Source organism: Poromitra crassiceps (assembly GCF_964638095.1).
Source record: "Poromitra crassiceps genome assembly, chromosome: 10".
NCBI lineage: Eukaryota > Metazoa > Chordata > Actinopteri > Beryciformes > Melamphaidae > Poromitra > Poromitra crassiceps.
Window position 1 is genome coordinate 39,465,343 of NC_139631.1, and position 21,259 is coordinate 39,486,601.

General features: G+C 46.5%; 1 protein-coding gene across 2 annotated transcripts in view; it reads right to left on the reverse strand.

Moving 5' to 3' along the window:
- LOC310783482 (sarcoplasmic/endoplasmic reticulum calcium ATPase 2-like) overlaps positions 1–21,259 on the reverse strand; it is a 73,731-nt gene that overhangs the window by 3,502 nt on the left and 48,970 nt on the right. For both annotated transcript variants that reach the window (XM_083644345.1, XM_083644344.1), the window contains exons 6-19: positions 18,504–18,584; positions 15,029–15,114; positions 13,026–13,490; positions 8,479–8,567; positions 7,977–8,079; positions 5,505–5,636; positions 5,290–5,409; positions 4,100–4,318; positions 3,199–3,534; positions 2,365–2,585; positions 1,139–1,341; positions 788–873; positions 553–686; positions 288–405 (exon numbers count right to left, since the gene is read on the reverse strand). In XM_083644345.1, the coding sequence (XP_083500471.1) occupies positions 288–405; positions 553–686; positions 788–873; positions 1,139–1,341; positions 2,365–2,585; positions 3,199–3,534; positions 4,100–4,318; positions 5,290–5,409; positions 5,505–5,636; positions 7,977–8,079; positions 8,479–8,567; positions 13,026–13,490; positions 15,029–15,114; positions 18,504–18,584 (2,393 nt within the window). The remainder of the gene's footprint in view (positions 1–287; positions 406–552; positions 687–787; positions 874–1,138; positions 1,342–2,364; positions 2,586–3,198; positions 3,535–4,099; positions 4,319–5,289; positions 5,410–5,504; positions 5,637–7,976; positions 8,080–8,478; positions 8,568–13,025; positions 13,491–15,028; positions 15,115–18,503; positions 18,585–21,259) is intronic.

Genomic DNA, 21,259 nt, shown 5'->3' on the forward strand with positions numbered 1-21,259 from the left:
AGGAGCAGCCTTGCGATACGCACGATGAATTAACTATTTTGCATTACTTTACATGTAGTCCACATCAGCTTTCACTATATTTATGTAATACAGTCAGTCATACAACCACTAGAGGGGGACCGAAACCACAAAGTCCTGAGCTCAAGCTTTGGCCTTCAGTCCCAGTTGTTCCACCGAGCATAACAGGCACTGGGAAAAGCCAGTCAGCTCATTCTGATTTCTTTCAGAATAAATCCAAATGTTTCCTTTTGTAAATATGACATTTGCCCTTAAGGTGCAACACTTACAGGCAGAGGCTCCACGTAGAGGATGAGGAAGTGGAGCGACATGGAGAGGCAGATGGCCCCCAGCAGCCAAACGTTGTCCCAGGGAGGCATGCGCAGCAGGGACTGGTTCTCCGACAGACTTGTTGGGAGAGGAGAGGGAAAAGGTGACCACAGATGGCACTTCATTTATTCTGCTGTACACTTTGCCTGTTCATCTCCTCAACGCAAACGAGCCTTTAGAGGAGACGGCTTGTTTGGTGGGCCTCTCTGGAAGGCGCTCGCTCACCTGTTCAGAGCGTTGCACATCTCGATGGTGACGAGCACAGACAGGGCCATGGTCATGGGGTAGGGGGACTCGAACACGTGGCAGTTCAGGCCCTCGAAGTCCGGGTTGTCCGGGGAGCACTGGAGGAAGTGGCTCTGCGAGGGGAGGAACCACAGGGGAGTCAGGGGGGTCAGGGGCAAGGGGGTCAGGGAGCTGAGCGGAGGGGAAGGCCGGCGTCTCAGAGAGGCAGACTCACCAGCTGGTACAGGGTGATCTGAGGTCCGTCTTCAGAGACAATGAACCACCAGGCGGCAGCTCCTACCGTCGCAGCGCCCACGTAGCCTAGAGTAAAAACACCCAAATCACATTTCCGTGGCAAAGACTACCTGAGCAAACCGGTTCGTGGAGAAAAGGATATGAAGGTACGTTACATATTCTTTTCCAGGTTAAAAAAAGAGGAAACCGAGACATTAAGTAACATAACAAGCCATGCTGTGGACGCTTTTATCCAAATAGCCTGAAAGTAGCATTGAGCGCTTCGGTTTTTTGGCGAAGGCAGCCGATGCTCTGCCCCATACAGGAGCACATTGAGTCAACATTCACTAACCTCCAATGGCCAAGTATCTGAAGAAGAGCCAGCCGGAGATGAGGGGCTCCTTGGCGTTGCGGGGGGGCCTGTCCATGATGTCCAGGTCGGGGGGGTTGAAGCCCAGAGCGGTGGCAGGCAGGCCGTCAGTCACCAGGTTGACCCACAGCAGCTGAACTGGGATCAGAGCCTCGGGGAAGCCCAGCGCAGCGGTGAGGAAGATGCTGCCCACAGAAAGACTCCAGTTAGCGGCTGTGCTATGCTACTGATGCACAGGGGCGAGTCTGAATAGACACCGAATGTTGCATAACAAACAAAATGACTCCGTTTCATGAAAAAAGATAACACTTAAATGATCTGTGTCAAACTAAATCTAAAGAGATTTCAGTTGGTGAGTGTTATTTTGTTGAAGTTGTTGAAATAAATGCCCAGTTTTGTTTGGAACACACTGAATATTTTGTCCATAGGAGGCAAAATAGAGACATTCACAGAGCAAGAAAGCTGCCTGTGCATTGACAGCAGCACTAGTATCAGTTGTGCCTTGCTTACAAATGTTTAATGTCTTTTGAAATGTTTCCAATAACAACTAAAAGATGTTTTACATAATATACAAAGGTCTTAAAGGGACAGTTCACCCGACAATCAAAAATACATATTTTTCCTCTTATCGTTTTGGTGTGAGTTGCTGAGTTTTGGACATATCGGACATAGAGATGTCTGCCTTCTCTCAAATACGATGGAACTGGATGGCACTCGTCTTGTGGTGCTCAACACAATTTGAAATGTGAAAAACTCCACAGCAATGTCTTTTTCTACAAATTATGACCCGGTTACTCAAGATAATCCACAGACCTTGTTGTGAGCAGTTTCATATAGGAACTATTTTCTAGCTAGCGGGTGTAGTTTGGTTGAAATAAAATTATAGTTCCTACATGAAACTGTTCGCTACTGCTAGCATTAGCTGCTGCTCTCTGGGTGTAGTTCGGTCAAAAGAAAATAGTTCCTACATTAAGCCTACCATCCATTTCCCTTGTATTTGGCCCATATGTCCAAAACTCAGCAACTCACATTGAAACGATATCAATTTAGATGCATAAATAGCACTACAGGTAAGAGGGGGGGGAAATTGATTTTGGGGTGAACTGTGCCTTTAAAATATTCAGTTACTCTGCAGCATTGCTTGGACTTGAGGAGCCCAGTTAGATAGGAGATACAAAGTGTTCCTGTGTAATGTTGAGGAGACCCACCAGACGACCTCTCCCACGTTGGAGGAGATCAGGTATCTGATGAACTGCTTCATGTTATTGTAAATAGCTCGGCCTTCCTCCACAGCCGCCACGATAGAGGAGAAGTTGTCATCGGCGAGAACCATCTCCGAGGCGGACTTGGCCACGGCGGTGCCAGAGCCCATGGCGATGCCGATCTCTGCCTTCTTCAAGGCAGGTGCATCGTTCACTCCATCACCTGTCTGTGAAGAAACACTGTTAGAGGACGCCTGACACCACCACACAAAAGACTTGGTTTGGGGAAAACCAATCTAGGACTTTTTAATGCTAACTGGAATTAGATTTACGACCAAGTTAACAACAAAAATAAAGAAACAAAACACTGGCAAAGCCAGACTATCCAACTGAATTGAGAAAAAGATTAAAAAAATAAATAAATAAAAATAATCTTGGGACACGTTTGGCATAATCAGTTTGGACATGCATCTGAACAATTGAAGTGCAAGTAATGTAATACAAAAATAAATAATAGAATAACTCAATAATAATACAACACAACAACAATAATAATAACATTATTATTATTATTATTATTATTATTATTAATAATAATAATAGTAATAATACAAAATAATAAACTTGATGCTATTGTTGGTCACATTCATATCTTTTGGTGAAACTACACAACTCTTGTTTATTGACTAAAGTAAATATCACTAAATGTAAAGAAATGGTCAACATCAACATCTACTTCAATAAAACCTGCATAATGGTAAAGCGATTGTCATGCTGTTTATTGCCTCAGTCACAGATCGTGTGAAAGGACCATTTGAGAGCAGTCTGTACTCTGTATACCATAGCTGTGATCTCATCCAATCCCTGCAGGAACTCGATGATCTTGGACTTGTGGGAGGGCTCGACGCGGGCGAAGCAGCGGCCGTGGGTGACGGCCTCGCGCTGCTCGTGGGGCGAGAGGTCGTCGAACTCGCGGCCGGTGAATGCCATGTGGTCGATGTCGTCGCTCTCCGACAGGATGCCGATGCGCCGGCAGATGGCCACTGCTGTGCCCTTGTTGTCTCCGGTGATCATGATGACGCGGATGCCGGCCTGGCGACACAGCTTGATGGCGGCGGCCACCTCTTGCCTCGGAGGGTCCAGCATGCCGACGCAGCCCACGAAGGTCAGGTCCGACTGGACCAGAGACACAAAGATGTGTGATGAGTACTCATAGGATGATACATGTCGTCTACCGCCTAGTGTGCATCCTGTGCTGTCCCTTTTTTTCTTGCTTTTCTGATTTCCCTCCCATTTTCCCCCTGCTGCCCCGGTTGCTGCTCCACCCTCTGCCGATCTGGGGAGAGCCGTAGACTAGCACCATGCTTCCTCCGACACATGCGCAGTTGCCAGCTGCTTATTTTCACCTGACAGCGGGGAGCTTCACCAGCAGGACGTAGCACGTGGGAGGATCACGCTATTCCCACCAAGTTCCCTTCTGCCCTGAACAGGTGCGATGAATTGACTAATAGTTGAAGCGCTATCTTATAGTCCTACAAAGTGTCAGTATGCACTGTGTTACCAAGAGACATTTCTGTATACGCATCCTACATGGCAAATACACTGATTCCTATTCTGATTATTATCAGTTTCGACTGCCACATTTCAAATGTTCCTGGGCTTCTTCTCACTACCAAACATACCAGCCAAAAGTGTTGTAAAAAGGTGAAATAACGAGAGCAGAAATGAGAGGAGAGTTCACCTCGTACTCTGAGAACTTGGCGGTTTCGGTCAGCAACATGTCCTCCTTCTTAGGCGGGGTGTCCCGTGTGGCCAGGGCCAGGCACCTCAGGGTGTCCCGGCCTGTCCCGTACTCACGGATCACCGACAGGATCTTGTCCTTGATGCCTTTGCTCAGGGGAACTTTGCTGTTGCCCACTCGCACATGAGTGCACCTGTCAATGACGCCCTCTGGAGCGCCCTGTGGGGCAGGAGAGATACAGGGTTCAATGTGAAGCATATGGTCGCAGATTCACACAGAATTGACATCATGGTTGCCTAGGGCTGAGCAATAGGGGTGTCAAAAATAATCGATTATAAGATGCATCGCGATGCGGACGTGCACGCTTCTGCATCGATTCACAAATGTCAAAAATCGATTATTTAAAAAACAACAAAAAAACTACCGTACTTATTTTTTATTTTTTATAATCAAATAAAAGATAATGGAAGTACATGCAGTTGTTAATTTTAATTATGGATCATAATACAATGCAATTCCAAATGCACTTTTATTTTAAAAGTAGCCACACAGTGAGAAGAAAGAAAGTGAGAAAAAATAAATCATGTATTGCGGAAAAAAAGTGATGCATCGATTTAAGATGCATCGAGATGCATCGATAATCGAATCGAATCGTAGCCCTCTGAATCGTAATCAAATCGTGAGGCCAGTGAAGATTCACAGCCCTACTGAGCAATATTTCAATTATTATCGTTGATCATCTTTCAGTGGGATTATATTGTGATGAGATGGTGATTTTGGGGATATCGTCTGTCTGAACTGATGAGAACAAACACACTTTATTTAGAGACTCTCGGACAAAATGAAGGTAGGAATATTATGTGAACATTTCTGTTGAGTTTGACATCACACTAAACATTAACATTCGGTTCACTATTATGAACATTAATTTATTTCATGTGATTTTGCTTATGTGAGCCGTCATATCAATATCGAAAAAAATCCTCATGATTATCGTGATATTGATTGCAACCGTATACGTGTGACACCATATGCAATGTATCTCCAACTACATAAAAATGTGCCTATCAGGACTGAGCAATAGTACTTTCTCTAGACTTTTTGTTCAGTTCAAAGAATTTTAGGGCCCGGAAAGTATATCTTTTTTTCTCCATTCTTTTTCAGACCGTCATAGGAACCCTATCTTGTACCTTGACAAACATCTTGCCCATGGAGGAGCGGGACTTGTTGGGGGTGCAGTAGACAGACATGGACTTCCTGTCTCTGGAGAACTCCAGGGTGAACTCCTTCTTCATCAGCTGTTTGATCACCTGATACAGCAGATACAGACAGAGTGAGAAAAGCTGCTGAGAGGGAGCGGTGGAGATCTGCAGTGTGTGGAGATGAGGGAGGTGATGTCACTCACAGAGTTGCATGCGTTGGCCCTGTCGATCTTGGACAGGTTGTGGGTTTCCGTGTCGAAGGCGTTCATCTTCTCCACCAGACAGGTCAGAGCAGTTTCTGTGGCCTCGCCAACTTTCTCGTACACACCTTTAGCCTGATAGCAGAAATATGCATGTGAGCCACTGTTCCACTCTACCCAAGTCAGGCATGTAAAGCCCTAAGCCCCACCCCAGACACACCAAGTCAGGCATGTAAAGCCCTAAGCCCCGCCCCAGATACACCAAGTCAGGCATGTAAAGGCCTAAGCCCCGCCCCAGATACACCAAGTCAGGCATGTAAAGCCCTAAGCCCCGCCCCAGACACACCAAGTCAGGCATGTAAAGCCCTAAGCCCCGCCCCAGATACACCAAGTCAGACATGTAAAGCCCTAAGCCCCGCCCCAGACACACCAAGTCAGGCATGTAAAGCCCTAAGCCCCGCCCCAGACACACCAAGTCAGGCATGTAAAGCCCTAAGCCCCGCCCCAGACACACCAAGTCAGGCATGTAAAGCCCTAAGCCCCGCCCCAGACACACCATGTCAGGCATGTAAAGGCCTAAGCCCCGCCACAGACACACCAAGTCAGGCATGTAAAGCCCTAAGCCCCGCCCCAGACACACCATGTCAGGCATGTAAAGCCCTAAGCCCCGCCCCAGACACACCATGTCAGGCATGTAAAGGCCTAAGCCCCGCCCCAGACACACCAAGTCAGGCATGTAAAGCCCTAAGCCCCGCCCCAGACACACCAAGTCAGGCATGTTAAGCCCTAAGCCCCGCCCCAGACACACCAAGTCAGGCATGTTAAGCCCTAAGCCCCGCCCCAGACACACCAAGTCAGGCATGTTAAGCCCTAAGCCCCGCCCCAGACACACCAAGTCAGGCATGTTAAGCCCTAAGCCCCGCCCCAGACACACCGGGCCCAGGGCAAAGAACTAGCGGCAACGAAGGCAGACTGTTGCCTCGCCTCACGTCTCCTGTGTCGGGGCCAAAAAGACTACAGCCGACCGTCAACTACACCCCGCAAAGACTACAGCCGACCGTCAACTACACCCCGCAAAGACTACAGCCGACCGTCAACTACACCCCACAAAGACTACAGCCGACCGTCAACTACACCCCACAAAGACTACAGCCGACCGTCAACTACACCCCGCAAAGACTACAGCCGACCGTCAACTACACCCCACAAAGACTACAGCCGACCGTCAACTACACCCCACAAAGACTACAGCCGACCGTCAACTACACCCCACAAAGACTACAGCCGACCGTCAACTACACCCCACAAAGACTACAGCCGACCGTCAACTACACCCCGCAAAGACTACAGCCGATGGTCAACTAGCACGCACGTTCTCCGCCTGTGTGAGACCTTGGACTGCAGATATACAAACCAGATACATACATGAAGCAAAGCAGCAGCGTTTGCATACCATTTTCAACACCACTCCTGCTCACCACTTAGATCAGGAGTGTCAAACATACGGCCCGGGGGCCAGAACCGGCCCGCCAAAGGGTCCGATCCAGTTCACAGGATGACTTTGCAAAGTGTGAAAATTGCAATGAGAAGTCCTTCAATCAATCACATTTTTTCAATATCAGGATTATTTGACCTAATACTGAAGCACTTGTGAGCGCTAAGAGGTACCGGCTTCCAGGAGCAAGTGACAATATGAAGTAGCAGTAGCCAATTCATGTTTTCTGTATTCATCACTAAATGGTAAAGTACTTTCATTAGAATATAGAGAAGAATTGCACAGTTGCCGTCAATTGGAATGCACAGTTACAGACAGTAGATTTGATATCGTAGATGAGAAAACCCGATGTGAAACCGTGTTCTTAAAATACACCTGTAGGACGAACTCTTTACAGTCAAAGAGAGGAACATTTGGGCTTGTTATGTTATTATGCATGGATCTTCTTTGTCTGGCCCACTTGAGACCAACTGGGTCCCAAGTGGCCCGTGATGTGAACTCTAATGAGTTTGACACCAGTGACTCAGATGCTTTTGTAACAGAACTTCTTCTAGTTCTGATCCAGAATATGTCTGATAGAAAGTTGCAAATGACACTAGTGAGAAAGGAAGAGGTAGAGGCGGGACAAAATAAGCAGAAACCGTATGAAATGGGTGATATCATACAGCGGCGGGCTCACGGGGCTTTCACGAAGGCCACGTCGTCGTGAGAATATTGGGTGTATTATTGGAATGATCAGATGAGATGAAGTCAAATGAAAGAGAGCCAATCAGAGTGGTTTATCTGTGGTTTCAGCCAATCAGAGTGGTTTATCTGTGGTTTCAGCCAATCAGAGTGGTTTCTCTGTGGTCTGAGCCAATCAGAGTGGTTTCTCTGTGGTTTCAGCCAATCAGAGTGGATTCTCTGTGGTGTCAGACGCTGGCTGATAACAGAGGCGTGGTGTGTCTGGGGCTGAAAGTGTGGAGAGGGCTGGTTCACACCTCATTGAAGTCCAGGGAGGAGTCGTTGCACAGGGCACAGATGGTGGCCAGTTCAACCAGCGCATCATACTGGGAGCTTTTCACTCCTTTGCCATCCTGGTACCTGAGCAAAAGTATAGAACAAGAACCTGAGTGAGTCTGTGTGTGTGTGTGTGTGTGTGTGTGTGTGTGTATATACACACAGGTTATGAAGCAATACAAACATTTTCTTAATATTGCGTTGCACCCCCTTCTGCTAATGGCTGGTCTTTGCGCCACCTGCTGTACTCAATAGAAGGTAACATCACCTGGCTCAAAGGCCAGCCAATAACCTCTATCTAATCATTCATCATCATTTTTAAAACATTTTCCAATTGAAAGTCATTCAATAAGAGATCATAAGCAGTCTCTGACACCGGGGACAACTCATTCTGAAGGGGGGAAGAAGAAGAAGAAAACAAACAGAGCTCTGGTTTCTGAGGACCTGATTGAGAACCACTGAATATGGAGTAAGTATACTCACACTTCTCCCTCGGGTGCGTAGGTAGAACCTGTGATGGTGAACTCTGACAGAGAGCAGCTGTCCCCTTCGGCTTTGTTAACCACGAACATCTGGAGACCAACAGACAAGTTGGGACATTATAAAGACAAATGTTCACGTTCAAGTTCAACTTCATTGTCATGTGTATAAACACAACAGCGTTCTTTGGCTCTCTCTGCCTTAACACGCAAAGGACACGATCACAAGAAAGCAACAGAAAAAGAAAGTGCAGACCTACATAGACTATAGGGCTTTTCACACTACATGCTCTTAGCCCGGGGGCTATCTAAGCCCGGGGCTATCTTAGCCCGGGGCTATCTAAGCCCTATGAAAATCATGTTGAGAGCGCTTCCATTGTGCACAAAACACAGCGCACGGAGCGGTTTTTTTTGTGCTCCGTTTGTTTTCCCCTGTAGACGCGTGCAGTACGGATCAGAACACAACGACCACAAGGACGGCAACCAGCTAGTTTTGTCTGTTTGATGTTGTTCACTGTCAACATGAAAGCCAGATTATTGCTAATTCTGGCAGCAGCGGAGGTTGAAAATCCCTCGGGAGGAGAAAAGGTAGGAGGAGTGAAAAAGACGATCAGGGCGCTTTTCCTCTAATGTTCAACTTTGTTCAGCTTTAAAACGCCCACAGCGCTCCTCCAAAAACAACAGACGCCACCAGCGCTGAAACGCCAGGTGCGTTCATTAAAAGAGGAGCCCGTCTAGCGCGTCCTTATATAGAGAATGAATTGCAGAAAGACGCTGGCAGCTCCAAAAACGCTTTCGGTCTGAATGTAGCCGTAGCCCCAGGCTAAGACACTGACTTAACCCTGGCTAAGTGTAGTGTGAAAAAGCCCTTATCTAGGCTACACAATGCACATAGACTATAGACTCAGTGTATACACACAATATACAATATACAGCACAATACACAAACATAGCACACAGCATACAGACACAGTACACAATAACATTCCATATTAAAGTAACAAAGGGCGGTGCATGTGCTTATGGTTCAGCTGTTCAGACACTCTTACTGACACACGTGGTGTCCTGTGTGATTTGAGGCTCCGCTAATGTGTTTTGGATGGGAGGAGCCAGAACAGGACATGGGAGGAGCCAGAACAGGACATGGGCGGAGCCAGAACAGGACATGGGCGGGGTGGCTACTGGTGTCCTTAAATGAAATGAATTTAGCCAAAGCAGACAGAAAGTGATCATGTCACCAGTGTTTGAATGGAGTGCCAGTTGTCTTTACTGTCACAGTACAGTAGGTGGCAGCAGAGTAGACAGCACAGAGCTGAGTGACAACTAGAAGACAATTCATTCAGCCTGTGGTGTTATTGTGTCTGGGTGGGTGAGGGTCAGGCTGGGTGGTGTCTGGGTGAGGGTCAGGCTGCCAGGGAGCAAAGAGACGAGTGCTGCCCAGAAGGAGGAAGCTGTCACAGGGGCAGGCCAGCTCCCACAGGAAGCTTCCATCTTAGTGGAGGACAGACCGTGCACCGATCACGTTTTTTGCCACCGATCACCGATTGCCGATCGCCTATGGGAAATATCTGCCCAACCGATCATCGACCGATCACCGATATATAAACTCCTCAAAAAAAGTTTGGAAACGTTATTTTAGGTCGATTATTTCTCCCCTTTAATAATACCAATTGGCATTGTATTTTATATCGTTGGAAAGCCTGATTAGTGATAGGGCTTTTTTTTTTTTTTTTTATTAAAAAAAAATAATAATAATAATAATATAAAATAAATATCGGCAATCAGCCGAAATATCGGCAATCAGCCAATCGCATATTTGAGGTCAAAATCGGCCGATACAGATTGCTTGCCGATCGATCGGTGCACCCCTAACACACACACACACACACACACACACACACACACACACACACACACACACACACACACACACACACACACACACACACACACACACACAGCTACTGTAGGGAGACTGGTCACAGAGACTCAAGTTGGGAAGGAGGGTGATGATGATCAGTCAAGCGAGGGGCCAAACTTCAAAGACTGGGCGACGTGCTGCAGCTGCTGCGCTCCTTTAGGCTTAACTTTGGTTCATATTTGAGATTGTTGAATCAATCTAAGAAGGATCATGGCCCTTACATCTCTCACACACTCAGGTCCGCCTGCATAGAATGGAAACTGACATTAACATATTCCTGCTGGGAGTGGTCTCATTGGTTTTGAACTCACTAGTTACATTTAACAGCAATGTGGTGCTGTGCTAACATTTGCTAACATGTGCTAACATGTGCTAACATAGCACTAATTTGCTAAGATTTTGTCCCAGGGTCCCCCATCTGATAAGATTTTTTTTAACTTTTAGATGGGTTTTTTAATGTTCTGCTCACACCTGTGTTACTTCCTGCCTTTTAGACACAAAATGGGTGGAGGATGTATTGTCAGGGCCGTCAAAAACAGCAATCATTGCGGAATCACTAAGCTATTAAATCATGGCCGGTGTAAATGAAACAGAATGATGAGGTGCCAAAGAATACGCAGACCTAAACCAGTGTGACTGGAAACCTGATCAATAGCAGCTTCTGAAAGCAGCCGAGCCAACAGCTGTGAGGACATCAACACAAAGACGATTCAACTTGGATCACATGTGTCATGTGACTGTCCTCCTCACACTGAGGAAGATACCACACGCTGCCTGCTGTGACGCAAGGTCACTTACGCAACAGCAGCACTGCACACACACACGCACGCACACACACACACACGCACGCACACACACACACACACACACACACACACACACACACACACACAGCAAGTCGTCCAACGGCTCTATGTAGATGACAGCAGCGGCAGCATGTTGTTCAATAGCCTTTAGTCTGTCTCTAGCAGAGAACACTCCACCTCTCCCTTCACACCCACATCATTGGCATTGCAACTGGCAACCATAAGCAGAGTGAGTTACAATGATGGAGTGGGTAGAGGTTTGATATCTACCTTCTATCTACAGTATCTATATATAACATTAAGTATGTGGATTTTGTCTGTTTCAAGTTCTGTGTTCGGCCACAGCTATGCCGTTTTATGCGCGATCGGGCTGAACCCTTCAGGGTGTGTAAAGGGCACGTGTGCAGGTGACCTGACAAGATAAGATTATTTTATTAGGCTAATTAGCTAATGATGTGATGTCGTAATCAGTGATGTCGTCATCAGTGATGATGTCATCAGTGATGACGGAGCCGGATTTTCTTATTACTAGCTCGGCCGCTTCGCAGCCTCGCCCGTCCTGCAGCTCGCCAAGCTGCCCCTGCAGCTCGCATTCGCAGCTCGGCTGCTGTGTGGCCAATGAGACCAGCATCACTGATGATGTCAGATTTATGACATCATCCGTGGGATTTATGACATCACTGATGATGTCACAGTGGGATCAGGGACTTATGACATCACTGATGATGTCACGGTGGGATTTATGACATCACGGATGATGTCACAGTAGTGACAATCACACTACTGTGGGACAATCACAGTGGGACAGACAGAGCCCGAGCTCCCATTTATGTTGGAGATTAGCGCCTAGTATTGCTAAAGGGCACTTCAGCAAGAGATATGGCTGTAGTGTTGATGGACACATGAAAATGAGTTACGTATATATATCAAATGAGTTACGTATATATATCAAATGAGTTACGTATATATATAAAATGAGTTACGTATATATATCAAGTATATCAAATGAAAGCTCTTGATGAGCTCTTGCTGCTCTGCCCTTAAGGGCACATGATGCTAATTCTATAGCAATCCAGAGTTATTGATCAAAACAAAAGACCTAACACTGAACACTGAACACTGAACACACACAACTATTTGGCCCTGATGGCTTTCTTCCCAATTAAAAAAGACAGAAACATATTTTGTCGATGAATGTCAAAATATTGTTCATTAGGTATATAGTCATCCACATGTTTATGAAGTTTTCATATTAAAGATTGAATGAATTTAATAAACAAAGTCAGGACAAAGTCAAATGTCACTTAGGCCCTTCTGGTTCTCACCCCACAAATATGGCATTTACGCCCTTTCTGACTCTCGCCCCTCGATTTGATCAACATGTGTTTTATCTAATGAGATAAAGGTTCCACTTCCAGTCTGTTCACCTCACTTTCAGTCTGTTCACCTCACTTCCAGTCTGTTCACCTCACTTCCAGTCTGTTCACCTCACTTCCAGTCTGTTCATCTCACTTCCAGTCTGTTCATCTCACTTCCATCATTTTCCTTGCAGCAAAATGGGATCTCATGACTGACCAACACTGTCATAAAACCCTGTCAGAAACGTTGCACCTGACTATTTATATATTGCCGCATCAAAATATCGCAATCCTATGCTTATCAATTTCCCCACCCCCACCCCTAGTGTGTGTGTGTGTGTGTTCGCGCGTGCGCGTGTGTGTGTGTGCGTGCGTGTGTGCATGCGTGCGTGCATGCACATGCATGCGTGCACGTGTGTGTGCGTGCGTGCGTGCGTGCGTGTGTGTGCGTGCGCGTGTGACTCACCCTGCAGACAGACATCTGGTTGGTGGTGAGGGTCCCGGTCTTGTCGGAGCAGATGACGGAGGTGCAGCCCAGGGTCTCCACAGAGGGCAGGCTGCGGACGATGGCGTTCTTCTTGGCCATGCGGCGCGTGCCCAGGGCCAGGCAGGTGGTGATGACGGCGGGCAGGCCCTCGGGGATGGCGGCCACGGCCAGCGCCACGGCGATCTTGAAGTAGTAGACGGCGCCGCGGATCCAGGAGCCCCCGTGGACCGGGTCGTTGAAGTGGCCGATGTTGATGATCCACACGGCGATGCAGATGAGGGTGATGACTTTGGACAGCTGCTCGCCGAACTCGTCCAGCTTCTGCTGCAGGGGCGTCTTCTCCTGCTCGGTGGCCGCCATCTCATCACGGATCTTACCGATCTCCGTGTTGACGCCGGTGGCCACCACCACGCCCACCGCCTTGCCGGCTGCAATGTTGGTACCCTGAACAGACAGAAAGTATATGATGGTGGTTCTGATACAAAGGATCAAATCTCACATAATGCATCTTTAAACTAGAGCAGTGATACTCAACTTGCGGCCCGGGGGCCAGATGCGGCCCGCGACAGGGTGCAGAGTGGCCCCCCCGAACATTTTCTAAAAATTTCACGTTAGTTTTCATTGTGAATTAGAATCTAATTCACAATGAAAACTAACGTGAAATAAAGTTTGGCTGAGCTGCAGCTAAATTGTCAAATACTGCCGTCTGCTTGCTACCCAGGCACTTATGTATGTACTTAAACTAACTAACTTAACCTAACTAACTATCCAGTGTGCACAACATTGTCAGACTAAACTCTGGCTGACACCCCAAAAACCTACAATCCACTACAGAAAAATGTATATTGTTTGTTTATTAACTGGCCCCTGGACTTCTATCATTTCACAAAAGTGGCCCCCGGGAAAAGCAAGTTGAGTATCCCTGAACTAGAGGGCACTAGAGTGCATTAGGGATGGGCATTTCTAGCAAAAACACTATTCGAAATTCGCTGGCCAAATTCGAATTTAATTCGAAATTCGAAAATAAAAATAAAAATGTAAAAAAAATGTATTTTTTTTTTTTTTTTTTTTGTGTGAGTGAAATGTTGCATTGTCTCCCCTGATTCTAAGTCTACGGCTTTATTCATTAATATAAAAAGCTTCTGCTGTGGATTTTTAGCTCAAACAAGCATTGCACCACTGAAGTAAAGAACATGTTACATGACATTGACATTTTCGAAAATAAAAAACAGTTTTGACAATCATGAGTGGTTCATTAAATATTTAGTAGGCTCAGGTCTGAGTGCCAAAGGGGTGCCAAAGTCACCCCCTCTCCCTCTTCATGGGATTTCATCCGCCATTCATTTTTCCATAAACCTTGCTTAAAATGCTTATAAAAATTGTTGTACTTGCTCAAACCAAGCGATTTGACTATACTTAGAATCAGGGGAGACAATGCAACATTTCACTCAAAATTTCTTTTTTTTTTTTTTTTTTTTTTTTTCGAATTTCGAATTTCAATAATAAAAGTCGACCTTGATAATAACAACGATTATTCGAAAATTCGAAATTCGATGCCCATCCCTAGAGTGCATACCGCCAAACTTTCAACAAAGTTCCGTGGTGTTACGTCAATCCATTTGGAAGTTAGGTCACGTTTTTTTGTGATTGAACACGCCCATTGGCCCGAAACGTCACGTTTTGCAAAAAAAAAAACCTAACGGGAGCTCGTTTTGGTGTGCGGATCGTTCTCTTTTTCACTGAACACGCCCATTACCACGCCCCCTCTTGTCTAGAGGGCGTGGTCATGTAATCAGTTCTACGTTGGCCCATGACCTGCTATTAAGCCAAGTTTTGTGCAAATCCGTTCAGAACTTTTTTGGAGAGAACCTGCTGACAAACAGAGACAAAGGGGCACATTTTGCCCCATGAAGTTGCAGAAAGCCAAACAAACATGTGGTTTGAAGGGCACCAAGAGGACATGTGATGTGTGGAGAGCTTACAGAGAAGAGCATGTTCTTCTTGTCCTGGTTGACGGCACGTGGGTCAGGCACAGGGTCGGTGTGTTTGATCACGGAGACAGACTCGCCTGCAAAAGACGACACAGGGCAAAGGGTCAAAGCTATTTGCATCCGTGTCTCTGCAGCACAAGCGTCTAGGGAGAAAGTACAGACAGACTTCCACTCCACACGCGCCTCTGCAGAGAAAGCTATGCTGCTAATTATTCATGCTAACTGCAAAACTGGAGGGGGAGGGGGAGGGACACACGCACACAAAACGGTTGAGAATAAAGGTTTGCAATTATTTTCACTGATCGTACACTTTAAAGGGATAGTTCACATTTTTTTAAAGCCTAGCCCTATTTGCTATTTACTTACCAATGATGTTGTTGATCGGTATCCATCCTGTTCCTCATAGTAGCTCTGCAGAGTTGAGCAAAAACTAACGCAAGGTCACTGGGGTCATGCTCCTGTATGAACAAGCTGCCTGAAGCTCACTGAAATGTACTGTGTGTGTGTGTGTGTGTGTGTGTGTGTGTGTGTGTGTGTTGTGGATGACATTTCAGTGAGCCTCAGTCAGCCTGTACATACAGGAGGAGCGTGACCCCAACGACCTTGCATACATTTTTGCCCAACTGCAGAGAAAGAACTTTACCAATCAACCTCATCATTGGTAAGTAGCAAATAGGGCTAGGCTTTAAAAAAAAAAAAAAAGTGAACTATTCCTTTAACATGCTTCTGAAGCTTTCAGTTGAAAAGCACACATGCAGGCTGCTCCATTCATCAACGTCTAACAGTCTGCAGGCTGCTCCATTCATCAACGTCTAACAGTCTGCAGGCTGCTCCATTCATCAACGTCTAACAGTCTGCAGGCTGCTCCATTCATCAACGTCTAACAGTCTGCAGGCTGCTCCATTCATCAACGTCTAACAGTCTGCAGGCTGCTCCATTCATCAACGTCTAACAGTCTGCAGGCTGCTCCATTCATCAACGTCTAACAGTCTGCAGGCTGCTCCATTCATCAACGTCTAACAGTCTGCAGGCTGCTCCATTCATCAACGTCTAACAGTCTGCAGGCTGCTCCATTCATCAACGTCTAACAGTCTGCAGGCTGCTCCATTCATCAACGTCTAACAGTCTGCAGGCTGCTCCATTCATCAACGTCTAACAGTCTGCTTGCTGCTCCATTCATCAACGTCTAACAGTCTGCAGGCTGCTCCATTCATCAACGTCTAACAGTCTGCAGGCTGCTCCATTCATCAACGTCTAACAGTCTGCAGGCTGCTCCATTCATCAACGTCTAACAGTCTGCAGGCTGCTCCATTCATCAACGTCTAACAGTCTGCAGGCTGCTCCATTCATCAACGTCTAACAGTCTGCAGGCTGCTCCATTCATCAACGTCTAACAGTCTGCAGGCTGCTCCATTCATCAACGTCTAACAGTCTGCAGGCTGCTCCATTCATCAACGTCTAACAGTCTGCAGGCTGCTCCATTCATCAACGTCTAACAGTCTGCAGGCTGCTCCATTCATCAACGTCTAACAGTCTGCAGGCTGCTCCATTCATCAACGTCTAACAGTCTGCAGGCTGCTCCATTCATCAACGTCTAACAGTCTGCAGGCTGCTCCATTTATCAACGTCTAACAGTCTGCAGGCTGCTCCATTCATCAACGTCTAACAGTCTGCAGGCTGCTCCATTCATCATGTCTAACAGTCTGCAGGCTGCTCCATTCATCAACATCTAACAGTCTGCAGGCTGCTCCATTCATCAACGTCTAACAGTCTGCAGGCTGCTCCATTCATCAACGTCTAACAGTCTGCAGGCTGCTCCATTCATCAACGTCTAACAGTCTGCAGGCTGCTCCATTCATCAACGTCTAACAGTCTGCAGGCTGCTCCATTCATCAACGTCTAACAGTCTGCAGGCTGCTCCATTCATCAACGTCTAACAGTCTGCAGGCTGCTCCATTCATCAACGTCTAACAGTCTGCAGGCTGCTCCATTCATCAACGTCTAACAGTCTGCTTGCTGCTCCATTCATCAACGTCTAACAGTCTGCAGGCTGCTCCATTCATCAACGTCTAACAGTCTGCAGGCTGCTCCATTCATCAACGTCTAACAGTCTGCAGGCTGCTCCATTCATCAACGTCTAACAGTCTGCAGGCTGCTCCATTCATCAACGTCTAACAGTCTGCTTGGCTGCTCCATTCATCAACGTCTAACAGTCTGCAGGCTGCTCCATTCATCAACGTCTAACAGTCTGCTCCATTCATCAACGTCTAACAGTCTGCAGGCTGCTCCATTCATCAACGTCTAACAGTCTGCAGGCTGCTCCATTCATCAACGTCTAACAGTCTGCAGGCTGCTCCATTCATCAACGTCTAACAGTCTGCAGGCTGCTCCATTCATCAACGTCTAACAGTCTGCAGGCTGCTCCATTCATCAACGTCTAACAGTCTGCAGGCTGCTCCATTCATCAACGTCTAACAGTCTGCTTGGCTGCTCCATTCATCAACGTCTAACAGTCTGCAGGCTGCTCCATTCATCAACGTCTAACAGTCTGCAGGCTGCTCCATTCATCAACGTCTAACAGTCTGCAGGCTGCTCCATTCATCAACGTCTAACAGTCTGCTCCATTCATCAACGTCTAACAGTCTGCAGGCTGCTCCATTCATCAACGTCTAACAGTCTGCAGGCTGCTCCATTCATCAACGTCTAACAGTCTGCAGGCTGCTCCATTCATCAACGTCTAACAGTCTGCAGGCTGCTCCATTCATCAACGTCTAACAGTCTGCAGGCTGCTCCATTCATCAACGTCTAACAGTCTGCAGGCTGCTCCATTCATCAACGTCTAACAGTCTGCAGGCTGCTCCATTCATCAACGTCTAACAGTCTGCAGGCTGCTCCATTCATCAACGTCTAACAGTCTGCAGGCTGCTCCATTCATCAACGTCTAACAGTCTGCAGGCTGCTCCATTCATCAACGTCTAACAGTCTGCAGGCTGCTCCATTCATCAACGTCTAACAGTCTGCAGGCTGCTCCATTCATCAACGTCTAACAGTCTGCAGGCTGCTCCATTCATCAACGTCTAACATTCTGCAGGCTGCTCCATTCATCAACGTCTAACAGTCTGCAGGCTGCTCCATTCATCAACGTCTAACAGTCTGCAGGCTGCTCCATTCATCAACGTCTAACAGTCTGCAGGCTGCTCCATTCATCAACGTCTAACAGTCTGCTCTGCATGAATGATGGAGTTGGTGAGCTGCTGATTGATGAGCCTTTGTGTGGAAACAATGAGCAAACCTCATTGTTCATCATCAGCACATGAAATGAGCTGGACTAAAGAGTTCATAGCTAAAGCTATCCCAAAGATATCTGTGTTGTTAAGAGGAAAATGCAAAAATGGTGTGAAACAATGTAAAGGAAAGAATGGTGCTGGCTGTGAAGCCAGAAGTCAGCAGATCAGATCTGTCTCACCGGTCAGGATGGACTGGTCCACCCTCAGCGTCGTCGATTTGATTGAACAGATGCGAATGTCAGCAGGCACCTTGTCTCCAACTAGAGTCAAACAAGAGCCACAATTAGAGATGAAGCGCACAAGAACACACAATGCCAAATGATGAAAAACATACAGAAACATCAACGGGGAACAGCTAGAACAGTATATACCGTAAATTCCGGACTATAAGCCGCGGCTTTTTTCCCGTTTTTTGGCCCCTGCGGCTTATATAACGGTGCGGCTTATCTATGGATTTTTTCAGAAAAAAAAAAAAAATACAAATAAAATCTCTCTTTTTTAGCACTCTTTCTAACTATAAATCCACTTCTGTTTTAATTTCCTCTCTTGCCCTCTTTTCACCACACCGCGGACACTGTGTGCACTGTAAAAATAAACAACGGTGGTGTTGTGTTATGTTGTTTTGTTGAAATGTTACGGTAATACGGTAAATGGGAGCTTCCTCAAACAGCCATCTCTTTCCCGACAATCCCCTCTGTGCGTGACCACTTACATATGGTAATTACGGTAAGCAAACGGCCACTCGGCCAACAACTCCCTCCCCCGACTACCAGGAGAAAATCACAAACTTCGGCGAATTCACACAAAGGAAGATCAAGGAATATTCACAAGACGAGCAGTAGAAGCAACACTCTCACTTACCATGGGGAAGGTACGCAGAAATTCACACGACGCAGCTTTCAAGTTGAAAGCAGTCAATCTCGCATTAAAAGAGGGAAACAGAGCAGCAGCGCGTAACCTGGGCATCGATGAGTCAATGGTGAGGCGTTGGACGGTGCAGCAGGAGGAACTGTCTCAGTGCAAGAAGACCAAAAAGTCCTTCAGAGGTCATAAAAGCAGATGGCCCGAACTTGAAGATTCCCTTGAAGATTGGGTGTTGACCCAGAGAGCAGACGGCCGAGGCGTTTCCACGGTGCAGATCCGACTGAAGGCCAAAACAGTCGCCACCGAAATGAAAATTGAACATTTCAGAGGTGGGCCATCTTGGTGCTTCCGATTCATGAGACGAAAGGGACTGTCCGTCCGGGCGAGAACTACTGAACAACTCCCTCCCGACTACCAGGAGAAAATCACAAACTTCGGCGAATTCACACAAAGGAAGATCACGGAATATTATAGGAGTGTGAAAACATCCACAATCACCAACGGGTTCCAAAACGCTGGACTGCTGCGGGATGAAGAGGATGACGCCGCCACAGCTGGCGCTGAGGGCCGTCAGAGGCTTCAGAGGCTGTTCGATGCCGACAGTGACGAAGAGGAGTTCGTTGGTTTTGAGTGACAATGAAGGAGAGAGGAGAGTGGTTGACGAAGCCACCCTGAACCTGTTCGTTTCCGACACTGAAGATGAGGACTTTGGTGGTTTCAGTACGCAGGAAGAAGAGGAAGACGAGGATTAGTGACTTGACTTCTCTGGTTACAGCCGTTTGCTGCACATATAGCCTATTGTTGTGTGATTTTGTCTGGGGATTAGTGACCTGACTTTTGTTTTGTTTTGTTGAAATGTTAATAAATGGGAGCTTCCCCAAACAGCCATCTCTTTCCCGACATTCCTCTCTGTGCACGAACCCTTTCATATGGTAATTAAACATCAAAACACCCGCGGCTTATAGACCGGTGCGGCTTATATAAGAAAAAAACAGTCAATTTTGGTGCTGCGGCTTATATACCGGTGCGCCTTATAGTCCGGAATTTACGGTAGTAGGGGTGTCACGATATTTCGTCGCACGATATATCGCGATATCGAAACGTCACGATATGCGTATCGTCAGAAAAAAATGATATCATAAAAAAATATATATAATAATATTACTATGATTATTTTTTGCTCCTGAATAATAATAGAACAAATTTAGCAGAATCAACACGCATGAGTGAGGGGGCAGACTACTACTGGCATGGCAAAACAGCTCAAGGGGTACATAAGATTACATAAGTTTAGGGACCATTGAGCATGAGTTATTTAAGAAATAGATTGTATACTTTATTTTTCTTTCACCATGCAACAAACATTTAGTTTGTGACAGTGTGACACATTCTGTTGCAAGAGAAGCATTATCTTCCATGTTGTTTTATAGTTATTATAATAACAATTTCCAAAAACAGGATTTGTTTTGTATTTTGTGTATTTCAAATGAAAGACTATTTTTCCAGTATTTTCCCAGGGCTCCCTTGAAAAGAGGTTTCGATTTCAACGGGACTCACATGGTTAAATAAATGATAAATAAATACATAAAAATGATTTACTTTTGTTAAAAAGAATATTGTTAAAATATCGTATCGTATCGTTATCGTGAACCCAATATCGTGTATCGTATCGTATCGTGAAATGAGTGTATCGTGACACCCCTAGTATATAGGAATGATATATATATAGGAATTAGAATAGATGACCAATGACATTTTCTTAAAAGTCTAATTTGAAGTAGGGCTGCAACCAACGGCTCTGAATGACAAGTCTCTGAATCACACTGAGACTTCCGGGGCTCCGGTCAGATGCTGGACACAAAATCTGATTGGCTGCGCTGTGACGGAAGTGACATCATACAGCGTGTCGCACAGCGCGTCACACAGCGCGTCGCACAGCGCGTCGCACAGCGCGTCGCACAGCGCGTCGCACAGCGCGTCGCACAGCGCGTCGCACAGCGCGTCGCACAGCGCGTCGCACAGCGCGCCTCCTCCCACATTACAGTCCGGCAAGGAAACACGTACAGTGAGT